The 16,914-nt window shown below is 31.5% G+C and overlaps 1 protein-coding gene across 1 annotated transcript; it reads right to left on the bottom strand.

Annotated features, from left to right (window-relative positions):
- Positions 1-1,865: 1,865 nt before the first annotated feature.
- LOC126655153 (uncharacterized) lies at positions 1,866-3,873 on the bottom strand. Its single transcript, XM_050349169.1, has one exon. The coding sequence runs from the start codon at positions 3,746-3,748 to the stop codon at positions 1,997-1,999; it is 1,752 nt and encodes a 583-aa protein (XP_050205126.1). The 5' UTR covers positions 3,749-3,873; the 3' UTR covers positions 1,866-1,996.
- Positions 3,874-16,914: the final 13,041 nt, after the last annotated feature.

Raw genomic sequence — 16,914 nt, 5'->3', positions numbered from 1 at the left:
TATAGACGCATAATCATAAGTCAGCATGCACATCCCTGTTTGGACTTGAGTTTCCTCAAGCTTGTTGCTTTTAGATTATCCACCGCCCATATCTTGAAGCGTAGGCTAATCTTTGAGTTTTCACGGTGAATCAGCCCACTTCTTCAGAGATGTGGTGGATGGTTAACCTTCTGTGGTGCTCACTTCGCGTATGAGGATGATGTCGTTTCTATATTTCTAAAGTGCCGTGTCATAAGATTTGTTGAAATCATTTGACACGAGCACTTTAGAAATACAGTAAGGATTGGTTTGGATCACTTGAAGACAATGGCAGTAAGTATTTGTGTCCAAAAACCGAACCAAATTTGATTTGACAATATAAACATTTTTTTTTCTTTAAGCACGTTTCGGTCTTACACTTAAAAGATTTTAGCCTAGTTTAACACGGACCTACCCATAAAATGCAGAATGAACTGATTGATCCAGTTTGGTTTGAAAAAAATTTACATCCCTATCAATTGATTTGGTTTGGTTAATTTTTTTGTTTTGGTTCGATCTCGTTCAGTTTGAACTGAAAGCGCAAACCCAATGTAATGATTTGGGATTAAGATTTTTTTAAGTTCAAAATGAATATGAAGGGTAATGTTTACGATCTATACCGTTCATTTTAATGAATGGTGTAGATAAAAAAGGAACAATTTTGATCAAATTAATGGTGTAAATCGTGAACATAACTCTTTCATGTACATTTTGAACTTGAGGGAATTCCAATCCCATAATTTGCCTTCTATTTTTTATAAATGGAGCGGAGCTAGAAAAAGAGTTCAAACAAATAAACAAATCACTAAAATTTAAGACTCCGAAACTGTCACTCAACTGTCTTAAAATGCCAACATTATATGTGCCTAAACATTCTAGAACCACCCAGAGTGATAAACTGAAGTGCATATTTAGGTGAATTTATTTAGTCTAAATAATTTGCTGGAAGCACAATAATTTATTGCTAATTATAAAATTAGTGAGTTAGGTATGATATGATCCATTTAAAATCTAGAGTAGGAGTCTCAAAAGATTTTGGCTAGCTAATATCTGTCGGCATTGTGATCTTGGTTAGATTACGGGTCGTAATCTGTAACAGGCGCAAATCTGAAGTCCCAAGGGATAGATTCAAGCATTTGCACATATGTTATTGATGTTACCAGAAAAGGTTCAGGTCTTCTGTTTTTTAGAATGTATTTCTAGTTTACCCAATCGATCAACGGTCCAAGATTCGGCAAGAAGATCGATTTTAGTAGTGTACATCAGTTGTTTAAAATCCGATATCGCCGCTGGTAGAACCAATCGAGTAAAATTATGTAAAAGTAGATTTTAGACACTATTCATAGCCTAAGTCCTGGTTCAACCGGTTCAATCTAGATTTTTGATTTTTAGGGTCAGGTCCGGTTTTTTAATGTGTGATGTATTGCTTTATGTTCTTTGTTTTCATGTAATTAGTATTGTACATGTGTAACTTTCTTAACCTAAAATCAGCGCTAAGGACAAATTGAGGGTTAAATTTATGCGTGCTACCTAAACCCTAGGTTATATTTTCAATTGGTGTCTAAATTTTAATTTGTATTTGTTAGATACTATGGTTTTGACTTTTATATTAGAAGAAAGTACTGATAATATTTTTCGATCAAATTAAATTCATGTGTCGATTGGATAAAGCTCAATTTAAACAATATATTACTACGTTATCATTTGTGCCGTCTAGTATGACTCTTATGTGACTCCATATTTCTTCAGACCTGTTTTTCATGTCAGGCTGGTTAATTTGATCAATAAATATTTGAGGTACTTTTTCCTAAAATAAAAATCAAAAATTATGTACTAAAAAGATATAATTGAAATTTAAGTACCGATACTAAAAATTTAGGTACCATTCAAATAATTAATCCTCAAAATTAAAGAACCAACATAATGCCTTGATTAAACAACTTGCAATAGAATATGTAATAAAGAAGACTAAGAACAATCATGCACCTTGCTTCTCTTTGATCTCTATCATCATCATCATCATCTCCTCTCCTCCATTGAATAACTCTACATTTTTTTCTTCAACTTTGCTCTTTAGTTTACCATCCCCGAAAAGCCACGTAGCGTTCATTTGCTTGTTGATCATTCGAGTTGCGTAATAAGGGATCGTCTCGACATGTTTAGTTCCCTCTTCACATTTCATTCTGCCATTGATGAACATTAAACAATCCATCAAGCTTTCTTTAGCCATCCCTCTCATATCATAAGCCTGTGATCTTCTCCACAAGCTTTTATTATGAGGATTTGCATTACTTGATAAACATAAAGCTCTAGTAGTATCACTAATGGCAGATTCTGGTTTCTTAAGTAATAAATAACATTGAGCTCTATTACTATAAAGAACTATTCTCTCTTTTCTCATCTTTAATGGACAAAAATTCAAAGCTTTTGTGTACTCCATTACAGCTTTTTCGATAAAACCAGATCGAAATTCCTCGTTTCCTTGTTGCTTCAAAATCCGAGTTAAGTTTTTTCTCTCTTCCAATTCTTGTTCAGAAATTATCTCCTCTTTTTTTCTTCTTTCTACCTTCAATTCCCATATTTCCTTCAGTGCTTCTTCTTGAATTTTACTCTTTAAATTCAAGAATCCATATTTGATCTTATGGTAATCTTGTAATAATGCTTGTGTTATTGCTTCACCAATTTTTCTATGTTCAACCAAATCAGAAAGAAATGAAGCTGATATTTCCAAGACTTTAAATTTTGTATCTTTGTCTTTAAGAAGTAAAATAAGAGATTCTATAGCCAAATATTGCCAATCAATTGAAGTTCTTGATGTGTTGCAGAGACTTAATATGATTTCTTCACAATTTGCTATATTTTCTCTTCCAATTTTTGTGTTGCATAGAGTTCTTAAAACTCCAATCCCACCAGGTGATTTTTTGTGCCCTAATACTCCCCCCCACATGCCACACAATTCTTTCAAGAATTGTTTCTTGCAGATCAAGTTAAGACATGAATATCTTTCTTGACAAGCAAAACAGTTTAAAAGATATAATGACCATAACTGTAATTGAATAGCCCATTCCTCTGCCTTCTTATTCTCTATGTCTTCCCCTCCAAGCCCTCTTGTAAGTAGGTCACAATGGTACTTCAGTCTTTTACTTTCTTGCACTCCAAGAAAACTTTTGTAGACTGTGTTGAGACAATTACAAGCTAATTCCATGGCTAATTTTGTCATTTCAACTTCATATTCAACAATAACATTACCTTGAAAGATTCTTTCATGGCTTACAATGTGACCTAATGCTCGAACGGCGACTCGTTGCTCTACCCAAGTGATTTTTCCTCTAAGAAGTTCCATTAGAGGCAAAACCACACCAGAAGTAACAGCTTTTTCTGCAGATTCCGCATTGTTCATTGTATAAGAGCCAATTATATGAGCCGCATAGTATGGAATATAAATATTTTGGTCTTTGAGAAGCCATTCTTTGTTTTTGATGCCTTTTCCTATAAGTTTCCCCATGCAATCAAAAATGCCTAGAGATGGAAATTGTGGGTCATTTGGTTGAGACATGGCAATGTTCCATATACTACTTAAGACCAAGACATGATCTTGGTTATCTTTAAGTGGCATTTCTTTGAAACATTGAGCAATTTTAGGGTTTCTGAGTGATGGGTTTGGTTCATCCATGGTGCAAAAGAAACAGAAAGGGTTTGTGCATGATAGTGAATTCTTTAAGTGTTTCATTTCAATGTAGAAGAGATAAGGAGTTAGTGTTTGTAATATTGGAAGTTTTTGGATGAGTAATGGGTAAGAAAAAGATGTCAAGTTTGGTTTAAATTAACATCTAGCATTAAGAGAGGGACATGAGAACAAACTTTGTAGCCCTAATATTTTATGTCACTTTTAAATTAAGTTGTTATTATATGTAGATATACTTTTACTTGATAAAGATTATGATTGATTATCACTAGTGCTTTTGGTTTTAAAATATCAAAAGTAAAGAGAGAACAAATAATTATGATTTTGTTAAACATAGCGCAACTTGTAAGCCTTCTAGCTTAATCTTTTGATTTTGCATTTCATAATTGAGGAAGAGGGAGCGATTGTGGAAGGATTTGAACCCACGACTTAATAATTTACTGCTCAACGCTTATAATATTTGATTATAGCTCATTGGTAGCTTAATTAATCTATTACTTTTAGCATTTGTTTGAGATGTTAATTTTTATCATTTTTATTAAATGAGAAAATTTAAATTTAGGCCTACAAAATATCCAACCTTTTTTGACATTTTTTATTTATGTTTCAACCTTTCAAAAATATTAATTTTGGTTCGTTAAGTATTTTTCAATTGATAATTATCTTCCGACTGAAAGAAAAAAAAACAAGTTAGGATTGGTCATATTTAAAACAATCGAAAAGGTTTTGCTCTTTCTTTTAAATATGACTAGTTGGCTATAATTGAAATGTATTTTGTCAAAATTGAATTAAAAATTGATGTAGTTTTTCTTATAAAAATGCCTAGTTCACTTTAAAAAAAATTATTAAATAATAAAAATAATAATAATAATAATAATAATATTAATATTAATATAAAATTAAAATTAATTCTGATTATTTTAATTTTTTATAATATCTATTTTTGTTAAAATTATATAAAAAGACATATCATTTTTTTCGGCCTATAAACAAATTTTAGATCCCCTGTTGGTCACATATCATGATGATCTCCATGTCTTAGGTCTCTTTAGAGCTAAGAAAACATTGGCATGGTCCCCCAATATCCTCCATATCAAGCCAACCAAATTGCATTATTTTGAAGATACTCTTTATAAATAGCTATTAAAACAAGTTTTGAAGCACTCTAAATCATTAAAGTTAATTGCTTTTCAGTTCATTTCCAACTCAAAAAGCTAATTATAAAATGTATTCCAAGTACACAAGTGGGTTGGTCTCAAGAAATTGCGGCCACCATGCCATTTGCAATCTTAATATACTTATATGAAAAAGCATCATTAATCCTTTGTTTTAAGCTTTGGAACTTGATTTCATAATGAAACAAAGTGCATTATTCTAATTAGTTCTTTTGTAGCATGATTTCAATCATCATTATTTCTATAGTTTATCCATACTTCATATCTTGACATGTGTACATTTCATACTAGAAAACAGCTTTTTACCAACGGATTTTTCCGTCGCTAAAAGGCTAAAATCCGTCGTTGAATCAGTTTTCCATTGTTAAAAGGCTGAAATTTATTACTAATCATATTTTTTCCGTCGGTAATACATTGTTTTTTTAGTAGTATATGTTTCTATTTTGGTTTTGTTTTATATATTGAACAAGCTTGATATATTAAATATGTAGGTAATTGACTATGGGAGTACAAAGTATTACTGTTTTCTAATTTGGTGACCAAATGTTTTTTCATTTTAATTTAATCATTAAATTTAAATTTTATTTCGATGAAAGATTTTCCGACTAAAATGCAGCAACTGTTTTTTACTTCCGAAAACTTATCACATGTGTATAATTTTAATTTAACGGATATTTTTAAATCGAATTATGCATAGTTGATATTTTGGTATGTGTACATAGTATTCTTAAGCTATATTTTTATTTGGGTTTTGTTTTATGTATAGAAAAGGTTCAGATATTGAAAATGTATGTGACAAAGTTGCAGAAAACACATAAAACATGGTGAGGTAAATAATGGGCTTGAAGCCTATATAAGCTCTGAGTTTACTGTATATATGAAAACGTTTTGGGCGTCTGTTTACAGTTCTGGAAGGAACCATAAGCCCAATTTTGCAATACTCCCTCCTTTTCTTTTTAATTATTGATTCAAATAATTATTAATATGTAAAAATAATTTTTTTTTATATTAAGTTATGTGTTAAGACCAATATAATTATATTTATTAAGTTATTAGTTAATTGATATTTTAATTTATTATATAAAATATATAATTTATCAACTTCGCTTTGATACAAGTTTAATTTTATAAATCGAACTACATGTTTAATGGAATAATTGAATAACAAGAACAAATTTAAAGGATAATTTTTAAGATTATCTAAAAATCTTAAAAGATCAAGCATGAAAAAGTACATATCTGTAGTAGTTACTATTAAACCACCACAAATATTAGAAAAACTATTAACAAGTTGTGGAGTTACTATTAAGCTACTAATTTTTTTTTATAAATAAATATAAAAAGAATCAATTTTTTATAAACACTCACAAAAATAGATATATTTACTAGAAGAAATCATATACAATCTGAATTTAGACTTGCATGCAAAAGAAGCAAACCTAATTAAATCTGATAGAAATTGTCTAAATTCGGCTCACAATTAGGTTTACGGTTTTATCCCTATTTCGGCTCTGGGGTGTCAGCATCCTCAGTTAGTTACTTAAGAGTAGACCTGACAATTTTAAACACGACACGATTAAATAATACGACACGACACAGATTAAACAAGTTTAGGTTTGATATAAATCAGTTTGACTCATAAACAGATCAACCTGTTAATGACACGATTAATTTCATGTCTAAAAGGGTTATACACGCTAACTCATTGTCACGACCCAAATTATTGAGCCGAGACCGGCGCTAGGGAATGGGAGTGTTAGCTCCGAAACCCGTAACAAGCCTAAAATGTAATATCCCGTAAAATTTTGAAGTTTAAGTTACGAGTTCCGGTAACAATTTAGTTGTCGACGTAATTAAATTTATTTTATCAGTCGATTCGGAAATGGTTTAATTTTAAGTCCGGGTTAGAAAAAAAGTTAATTAAAATCCGGGTTTCGAAAATATATTATTTTTATTTAAAAAAAAAAAAAGTTTCGGGTCGGGTTCGGTCCAACCAGAATCGGTTGGACCAAGTCTCGGTTGGACCAGGTCTCGTTGAACCGAGACCTGGTCTCGTACGAGATGTGTAGGTCTCGTACGAGACCTGCTGCGGAATTTCAGGGGGGCAGTTTTGCCCCCTGATTTCTCTCGATCTACCAGCGTTTTAAAAACGCTTTCTAAACCAAATATCTTCACCACACATCAGTCTAGCCCTAGCCGCTTTCCTCATTCAATTTCGCTGAGAATCCTTTCCGAAATCATCAACCAAAGTTAAGTGAAAATCATTGGTAAGTTACCCTAAGTTTTTAATTCAATCTCAGATTTTGTTCAAAAACGACATCTCCGTTCATCACTGATTTCTATCTCGTTTCTGAACCAAAATAGGTTTCGCTTCCTTTCAGAGATAGAAGACTCACGTATCTACAAATCCCAACTTTTCGTTCGTCAAACGGTACGTAAACGAACCCGTACCGATCGCCGCCGTTTTACCGTTTTCTGGAAATTTTATGTTTTGATTCTAATCGACATCTCTGAAATTTAATTCGTTCCACAGCCGTTCGGAGGTCGAAATCAGTTCCGTTTGTTTCCCGTGATAGTAGACTCGATCCTCTTCGTTACTACACTTTTCATTCGCCAAACGGTACGTAGATTATTCCGTTTTAATCGCCGCCGTCTTGCCGTATTATTTTGTTTTAAACGGTGTTTCAATATGTTACTGCCATAGGGTATGGATTCTGTTTATGTTGTTATGTTGGGCGAAGTTAGAATCTCGTTGTTTTGATTGTTAAGTGTCATGAGGATTGAAATTCATATTCGTTGATTATGTGATTCAAGTTTGGAGGAAGACGAAATTGAAGGATTTGGGGTCTGCATTCTTATGTTTTTGTATGCCATGCTTCTTGGAAATTTTTGGGTTACAATAGTTTATTTTTCTAACAATTAAGTCATGAATTAGGTGTAAGATTAGAAGATCATGTAAGTTATTATAGTTTGATTATAAAATTATGAGGTTTTGAATTGGTAAGGTTTGGATTCGTTTTGAATACTGCAAACATAGGTTGAGTATGGTTAATGTAGAAGATGATGACTTGGCTATTTCTTATTGGTTATTTCAATTTATTTTTGGCTAATGGGTTGTTTTGGTCATTGAGTTTTTGTGTCTTAAATCTTTTGATTCTTAAACTTTCCTTTTAACTGTTTTTAATTGGTTTTAATTTAAAATTACGAAATTGGTTTCGACTTATTAATTAGCGGTTTAAATAATATTATTATTTATAATTTGAAATTACTTTGGGCTTTAATACTTTTAAATTTAAATTAATATTAAACTCATTATGGATTTTATGCGATTTTATAATTGACTATATTAAATAAGAATTTGGGGATTTCATTTAATTTAAAAGTTTGTGAAATTAATTATATTATTTTTAAGGCCTAAAAATAATATTTGAATATTTAAAAATTAAATTAATAATTGTTATTAATTATTATTTAATTGTTAAATTTATATTTTTTAGCTTAGAATGCCTTTGGGATTAAATTTATATTTTAGTTTTGTTGTTATTTAATTAATTGAGATAATTGCCGGTAATATTTAATTACTTGAGTTTCAAGCTATTGAGTTCTATTTTGATATTAATTAATATTTTATTTAATATTAATTATAAACTGTGATTTATAAACTCTGGAATATTAGTTGGGTCGGTTTGGACTTGGGTCACCGACATGTGGGTTTAGCTTGGTAGTTTTGTAAAACTCGGCTAACCCACTATTTGAGGAATTGATTTTATTTATCAATTAAATATTATTTTAATAATATTTTCGGATTGGATTTAAGGCGAACTCAATAGTCTTGAATTAATTACGGCACTACATTTTATTTGAGAATTGTGTTTCTCTGTGATTTATCTGGTTATTTAATTGTGCTAGTCCTACGTGGTGTCTAGTGATCTTAGAGTTAGGGGTCGTACGGATATTAACCTATTTATTATTTTAGACCCGTCGACTGCTCGTGCTTCGGAGTCTACGCAGGGTTAGCTGTTTGTCAAGATCACGTGGATAAGCAAGCAGTGAGTTTGTAGTGCTATTTACCGCTTTATTAAGTACCGCATCGTATTTTAATATTATAAATGTTTGTGAACTGTTTTTACGGATTATGGATCTGGATTGAAACGAGCTACTCGATAGGCTTGTATCGAGACTGTGTGCACCGGTAAGTACTCTGGGAAACGGCAGACTAAAGTCTTGCTTACGCTGGTATATTTATATGACGAGGATTTGTTCCCGTCCACTCTGGGTTTATCGGTATGCTATGTCATACTTACGCTGGGATCATTTCAATACTGTTTTCCATAATCATATTATATTAGTATAAAAATGTTTTCATTTAAGGGTTTTAAACTTAATAAATGTAAATAGTATTGCGAACTCATCTCAGTATATCTGACCCCGTTGTTTTCCCAAATTTTCCAGGTTTATGATTTGAAAGCTGGTCCACTCCGATTCTTTTGATTCCTCGGAGGATTTATTGTTATTAAACTAGTTTCTATTTTCAAACTCTTAGACCGCAGTAGAACTAGTTTATATATTACGTTTGTTATTACATTGGGATTGTCGATTAGACCGATTATTTATTATTAGCATGTTTACTCTGAAATATTTTATTATTATATTTAAGGCATGTTGTGGAATATTTCAGATACTTAAATTATTTATATTAAAACTGTAATATAAAGTGCTAGACCTAGGTTGGAGTCTCGGTTGCCCCCGAGCAGTTTTCTGCAGGTTTAAATGGTTAATTGATTTCCGCAAGGCTTGCTACGGGTTTTGGTACAACCATACCCATACCCTAGCGCCGGTCACGATTCATGAAATTGGGTCGTGACATAAAACCACTAATAATTTTTCGCATTTAAAAGTATAATATTGTATATAAAACATTTTCAGAAAACTCTTTTAAATAATATAATTATAGATATTAAAATATCATATCAGAGTTTACATTAAAATCAATCATTTGAAGTCAATTCCCAAATCTGCTACTAACTTCTATTGACTACTGCAGCTCTAGAACCTCATACTTGTGCAAGTCCAACGACTTCTGACACAATGAATATGGTTTGTCTGATCCGACTTCTACTACCTGCAAACATCAGAGTGAGGGGTCAGTATTTGGGGAAATACTGAGTGAGTTTGCAAGTTACTAACGGTATTATTAAAAACATGACATCGCATACGATAAAAACTCGTATATACAAAATCAAGATTCGATATCAAAATATCATATAACATACCCAGATATAAGATCCGATTGAAACCCTAATTACGATACTCAATACGATCTATAACTTATATACGATCCATATCGATAATAATCAATTCGAATCGATCCGATGGGTAGGGTCCCGAGATAATTCAACCGAGTTAAACCACTACCGTCTCTTAATCCCAAGGTGTGGGTCCCGAGATAGTTCAACCGAGTTAAACCCACAGGATACGGGGCCCGAGATAGTTCAACCGAGTTAAATCTCGTATCCCATTCGATATACTCATTCCAACTTCGATACGATACGATACGATTCAATATACGATGTTCAATGTTCGATATTCGATATAATTCTACGACATGATAACAATCTAGACACGCTAAACTGACATACTTACCGGTGATCACACAGTCCTATTGACGCCCAATAGGTAGCACGTTTCCTCAGATCACACACTGGTTTCAAAACTATAATAATTCAATAATAACAATAAATGATAATCGATAAAAGCAATTCGATATGCTACATATCAAATCATATACTATGCGATGTGTGGGTTATTGACATAAATGGTACCAAACCTTTGGACCTTGTATCAAAATGGTACCAAACCTTTAATTTGTATCTTTTTGATACCCAACTTTTCATCATTTGTTTCAAATTAGTTTTTTTAACAAATTGCGGCCATTTTTAATGATTGGGAAAGGCGAAAGAGAAGGGCTGATCCATCAAATTATGGCATGTGTCATGTGATATGGCATCTGATGTGGTAAAAATAAATAAAAAATTATTTTTCTGATCGTCACGTCATTAAAAATGGCGTGAATTTGTAAAGAAAAACCTATCTGAAACAAATGATAGAAAGTTGGGTACCAAAAAGATACAAATTAAAGATTTGGTACCATTTTGATATAAGGTCCAAAGGTTTGGTACCATTTATGTCAATAACCCGCGATGTGTTTAATCATAATATATCAAAATATTAACTTTTAAATAACAATACGCAAAAGTAAAGTGCCACTCACAGTGACCGTTATTCCTTATATCCAAATGTAAGCTCCAAGAGACTGGTCCGTCAATCCTCGTTGAGCTTCTTGGTTCGTCACACTCGTAGCTCGATAGTCCGTCACATCTATCATAGGATTCTATCGTTAAAATATATACTTAGAGAATCCTATTCTTAAAAACTGCACTAGATACCTAACACGACAAAAGCACGAAACATAATTGTCGTGTTCTAAACATATTTTTCTCTATAGATCTCTATTCATATCTTGATTACTCATCATGCTAATGTTCATTGCTATAATGTCTTATTAACATTCATTTTAAGACATTAATCAGAGTTCTACACCCGTACCATGTCATCGGAAGCCAATTTTCGCTCTCGGAAGTCCCCCGGAGGTTCCGGTCAAGGTGGGGCACGTCGTGCCCCTCATTTTTCATGAAGGGAACGTCGTGCCCTTCCTTGTGCACGTCGTGCACCCCTGGTGGCGCACGTCGTGCACCTTTGGTGGTGCACGTCGTGCACCCTTGTGGCGCACGCCGTGCACCTCTGGTGGTGCACGTCGTGCCCACTTCGGGTACGACGTTTTTGATGCTTTCGGACCATTTTCGAAGCCCCAAAATACTCATAGTCCCTTCTAACATATACCCAATCCATCTAGACTCAAAACTCACCAAGAATCCACTCGAAAACGATGAAAAACGACATGTTTTCGACATTTCGATTCAAACGTAACGTTTCGTATCGAAACAGCCCATAACATTCAATTTAACCACCCAAATCCGAAATCTTACCTTGTAATGAAGCTTAGGATTGATAGAGATTTCAATTCCGAAGAGATCGCCGCAAAAATCGTCCGAAACGGACGCCGAACGGAGAAACCGTGAAGGAACGACAGTGAGAAACGTAAAAGGAACGATGAAGCTTGAATTCTCTGGATCCTTCTTCTGATCATTCATTTCTTTAAATAGCTTGGCTAAAGTTCCACTTACATCATTTTTTTCTTTATTTGTTACAACTTATCCTTTAAACTTTTCTTTTGTTCAATTTAGTCCTTCGCTTAATCAATTAACCCTTTAACCAATTTGTATACGTATTATTTATATCTAATAAATAATACTAACCCAAAATTATTATTTTTCCGTCAATAATCTTTTAATTGCTATTCTCGAAGCTTAACTGGTTAATTTACACTTAGTCCTTGAACTTTTCAAAAATTGCGATTTAGCCCAAGACGCATCCGCGTCCAAATTTTAAAAAGTCTCCGATTGACTTGAAAATTTTACCATAGATACTTTAAAACATTTCACGGACCTTGGCGAAATAATTTCCCTTTTTGGGACTTAACTGGTAAAAGTACCACTTTAGTCCCTGAACTCTAGTTTGAGACTTTTCTTGACATTTTTCCTTTTAATTCCAATTCCAACTTTAGAATTGAAATATAACATTAATTTTCGCATAATTACTTTAATTTCTTGGAAATTAGTTCTGATATTGCCACCCTGGCGAATCAGAACTGGACACATGTTCCAGTTAAATACTTAAATATTTTGGGATATTACACCCATTTAAACATGTTTAAACGCGGTTAACTAGTTTTAGTTAAATGTTATTTATTTTTATAATTTAATTGTTATTAAATTCTTAATTTTAATTAATTACTTTATATTATATATAAATTAAAATAATATTTATCTCAAAATATAGTAATAATTCTTTTAGTATTATATTAAATAAATAAAAAATAGTTAAATAATTAAACGGGTTTAAACGTGTCACTTTAAACGGGTGAATTCATTAACGCGTTTAGATAAACGTGTTTATACGTGCCGTGTCGTGTAACCTGTGTAATATTCGTGTTGTGTTTGGATTTTATATATCAAAATCGATCAGTAATCGTGTCGTATTCCGTGTTCATGTCTAAATGGGTCTGATCCGTTTATGACCCGTAGACACGAATTGTCAGGTCTACTTATTAGGGTTCGCTTAGAATTTTAGAAAGAGTTTTCTTTTCCATAAATAACCAACATTGACAAACTTTTTATAAATATATGGATGCTACTTTTCGGTCTCTGATTTCTTTTATACAGACACATATGTATTCCTCGTCTCAAACAAACCCTCATAATTACAATAATTTTTTTATTATAACTATCAATTTCTCTCATATCTCTCAATTTATATTTTTCTAATCTCTCTCAGATCTTACTGGCTCCTCCATCTCAAATCCGCCGCCCTTATTTATCTTTTTCAACACCCGCAGTTAACATCGCTTCAAGCTTTGTTAGTACTGTTTTTCTTTTTGCCATTGTTGGAGTTGAAGATTATTGTTTGTCTTCTTTTTCTTCTTCATTTTCAGATCTACACGTTTTTATATAGCATTAATTTTTCATCATTTAACATTTATAAAGATTATCTTTTCATGTTACATGAAATAATTTTATGATTTTTTGAAATAAATGTGTTATTTCTGCATTTTTAATGTGTTCGGTTGTGCTTCTGCGTTTTTTTAATTCTACAGCACGATGTATTGATGATGATTGATTGCTGAGTTATTGTAATATTACAATGTTGTTGATTTATGTTGATATTGTGCTGATAATCAGTTGATATTTGCTTGATTTTAACATTGGCAAATAAGATAATATTATCCGTGAAATAAACTAAAAAACGAAACTAGATAATGATATATTAGTATTGAAAAAGAAGATAATTAATGATGTTAAATTATTGTAATGTTATATTGTTAATATTGTGTTAGTTTTATAAAAAAATAAATATATATCCGTCTAGATACAGCACAAACCCGTAAAAATAATACATGAAAACCGGGTTTGGATAGTATATGAAGCCCGAACCGAATTTGAACTCGTCATTAAAAAAATCAATCCTCCCAAATCCGGTCCGAGTCCTCCCAAACCCGGTCCATGATCAAGTGTAACTATAGTACATGAAACAAATTAGCCATCAAATATATATGGTGAGAGAATAATTCGTCCCGTCCCAAAGAGAAGCTGTAGCATTATAGCAGTGCAAGATACCAACAGACCATTATTATCTTTGACCAATCACTTCACATGTTTTTGTATGCACCTCTATCTCATTTTCTTTTATTAAAAAAGACTATTGTTTCGATTTAAAATTCTAAATGAATCAAAGTTGTTGTTCTTTCAGTGAAATATGTCAAAAAAATAAAGCAAATTTAACTATAGAAATTTTCAAAATGTAAATGATGCTCGAGCTTTATTTTCGATTGTTTTTATGTCGTCGTAATCTATTCTTTCGAAATTCTATAATTTTTCCATCCCGTTCTGTTTGTCACTTTTTACACTTTTGATATCTCAAAAAGAATGTTATTTTTTCTCAAAAAAAAAGAATGTTATTTTTATATTACTAATACAGATTTTTTTCACCTTTGATATTAATGAGTTTGCTAGATAAATTAGTGATGTATTTGGCTACACTATATTTACGAGGCAAAAAGGACGAGTATTAAAAATTTATTTATCACATTGAATATATTCTATTTATGTGTAAAAACGAAAAAGTAACAAAAAGAATGGGAAGGAAGGAGGAGTATTGTTTTATTTCATGGTGAGTAGAACAAGAGTTAGATTTATTGACCTATTCTGATATAGTTTAGCATTTAATTTGTTAGTATATGTACTCTTTTTCTATATATTGAACAATATAATTCTGTTAAAGTATATTTTAGGATGAAATAACATAAATCTAATGAAGGATTCAAATGAAAGTTATTTATTGTGCTCAGTTTGATTTTATTCTTTTTATAGAAATTAAAATTAAATCATTTGACAAATTTAATTTGTTTAAATTTATTAGTTCGGTTAATTATTCAGATCTTGACTTAAATTATTATGACTCGAACTTTATCACATAAAATTACCCCATTCAAGTGGTAAATGTGAAGTATTTACTACAAAGTATAATACATTTCTAGTACTAATACATAAGCATATACTTTTATGTGAAATAAAAGTAGAAAAAAAAGACAAAAAAGCCAAATAGACAACTTCTATAATATTTTGCTTTAATTGTCACTTTAGAACAAAATAAAAGAAAAAGAAACAAAAAATATTTGTAAAAACTGCCAAGAAAAGAAAGTTGGAGAACACAAAACAGACAGCTTTGAAAGAGGGCCCACATATTGACGGTGGGCCGAGAATCCAACTAAAGCTACCCATACAATTACCAATTATTGTGAATGACACATGTGGCCGTCGGTGATTGGGTTGTTCGAAACTGGCAAAGTCCCTACCTTAATCATCCCCAGCTGTGTCTACCCTAATAAAACACCACACGAAACCGAACGCACACTGTGTAGCATACACATATTATCAATTCGGTTCTATCCTCAAAAGTGTACGTTGGATTTAAATCTAACCAAATTAAATTCAATTCAATTTTACAGAAGTGTAATTTTTAAATCGATTTAGTTATTTCGGTCATTTTCCGACTTGATTCGACTATTTTTGATTAGTTTCATATTAAAATTTAAGTAATTGTTATATTTATTAAAACCTGAATTGAAAAATTATAGTTTTATTATAATATTAAATCAGACCGAGTTAAAGTTATCAGTTTGATTTGATTTTTTAATTTCAATCCGATTTTACATACTATACACATTGGTTTCATCTTCGCCTAAGTTACAACAAGTTTTGATCACTACAATACCCTACTTGACTCTTATATATAACATTCGAACTGAATATATACTATGCCGGTTATGTTAGGAGGTGTTTTTTAAGTTTAAACTAAACTTGATCAAATCAAATTATAATTAACTCTAATTAAATTTATAATTTTTAAAAAAAATAATTAAATCAAATTATACCTAACTACTACTAGTCAATTCGATTTGATTAATGATGGTATGTATATCCATATTTTCTCTTGATTACATTAGTTACTCTTTATTCTCTTATACACTTTTTACTGATTTAAGCATTGATATGAACCAAAATCCATCTATCCTTTCTATCCATAGGCTCTAATTTGAAAGTTTTACCCCAAATGTTCGAATTCCTTCGATCACTTGCAGGATCTATCAATTATATACATTTTGTATACATCTTGTTAAAAATCCTAATTTCATTTTTAATTTTAATAATATCATAAATATTGATAAAATCTAAAATAAAATAGAATAGAGCAAGACAAAAATTAATCATCGATGCATAAACTAAACACGATGAAACGATTAAAAAAACAATTCATAATAATTAATGACCGACATTTAAAAGATCATCCATCTTTAAAAAGAAGTTATTATCTTAAACAATTAAATTTATTTATTTGATATTTTTTGTAAAAATACTAGTACATATTTTTTTCTCTCAAAAAGAGACAGCAAACTGCTAGGTCGTGGGTTCGATTCTTTACACAAGCGCCTCCCCTTTCCAATTATAAAAAAAAACCAAAAAAATTAAAAAACTAGACTAGATTTAGTGATGTGTTAACGCGTATTATTACACAAAATCAATGAGTCCATAATCACATGCGTTGATGTACCAAATTACTGGACCCCTCCCATCCAATCCAGACCACATTACTGTGTCTTCTTCTTCCATATGATATGCTCCCAAATTATTTGGTGGGCCCCATTTTATTATACGTTAATCAAACGGCTTTTTTAATAAGTAGGCCCCCCTTCTCTAGTTAAAATAAACGATCCAGATCTATCTCAGACCAGTGCCGTTACTGTCAACATAACGGGGCTTATATATATATTCTCTTCTCACTGTTCTCTCTTACTCAACT

This window comes from Mercurialis annua, linkage group LG7, assembly GCF_937616625.2.
Source record: "Mercurialis annua linkage group LG7, ddMerAnnu1.2, whole genome shotgun sequence".
Lineage (NCBI taxonomy): Eukaryota > Viridiplantae > Streptophyta > Magnoliopsida > Malpighiales > Euphorbiaceae > Mercurialis > Mercurialis annua.
This window is presented reverse-complemented; position numbering and strand designations above follow the sequence as displayed.

Bases quoted from the DNA above. Each gene is read 5' to 3' on its own strand.
- LOC126655153 (XM_050349169.1), bottom strand. From the start codon at position 3,748: ATGAAACACTTAAAGAATTCACTATCATGCACAAACCCTTTCTGTTTC.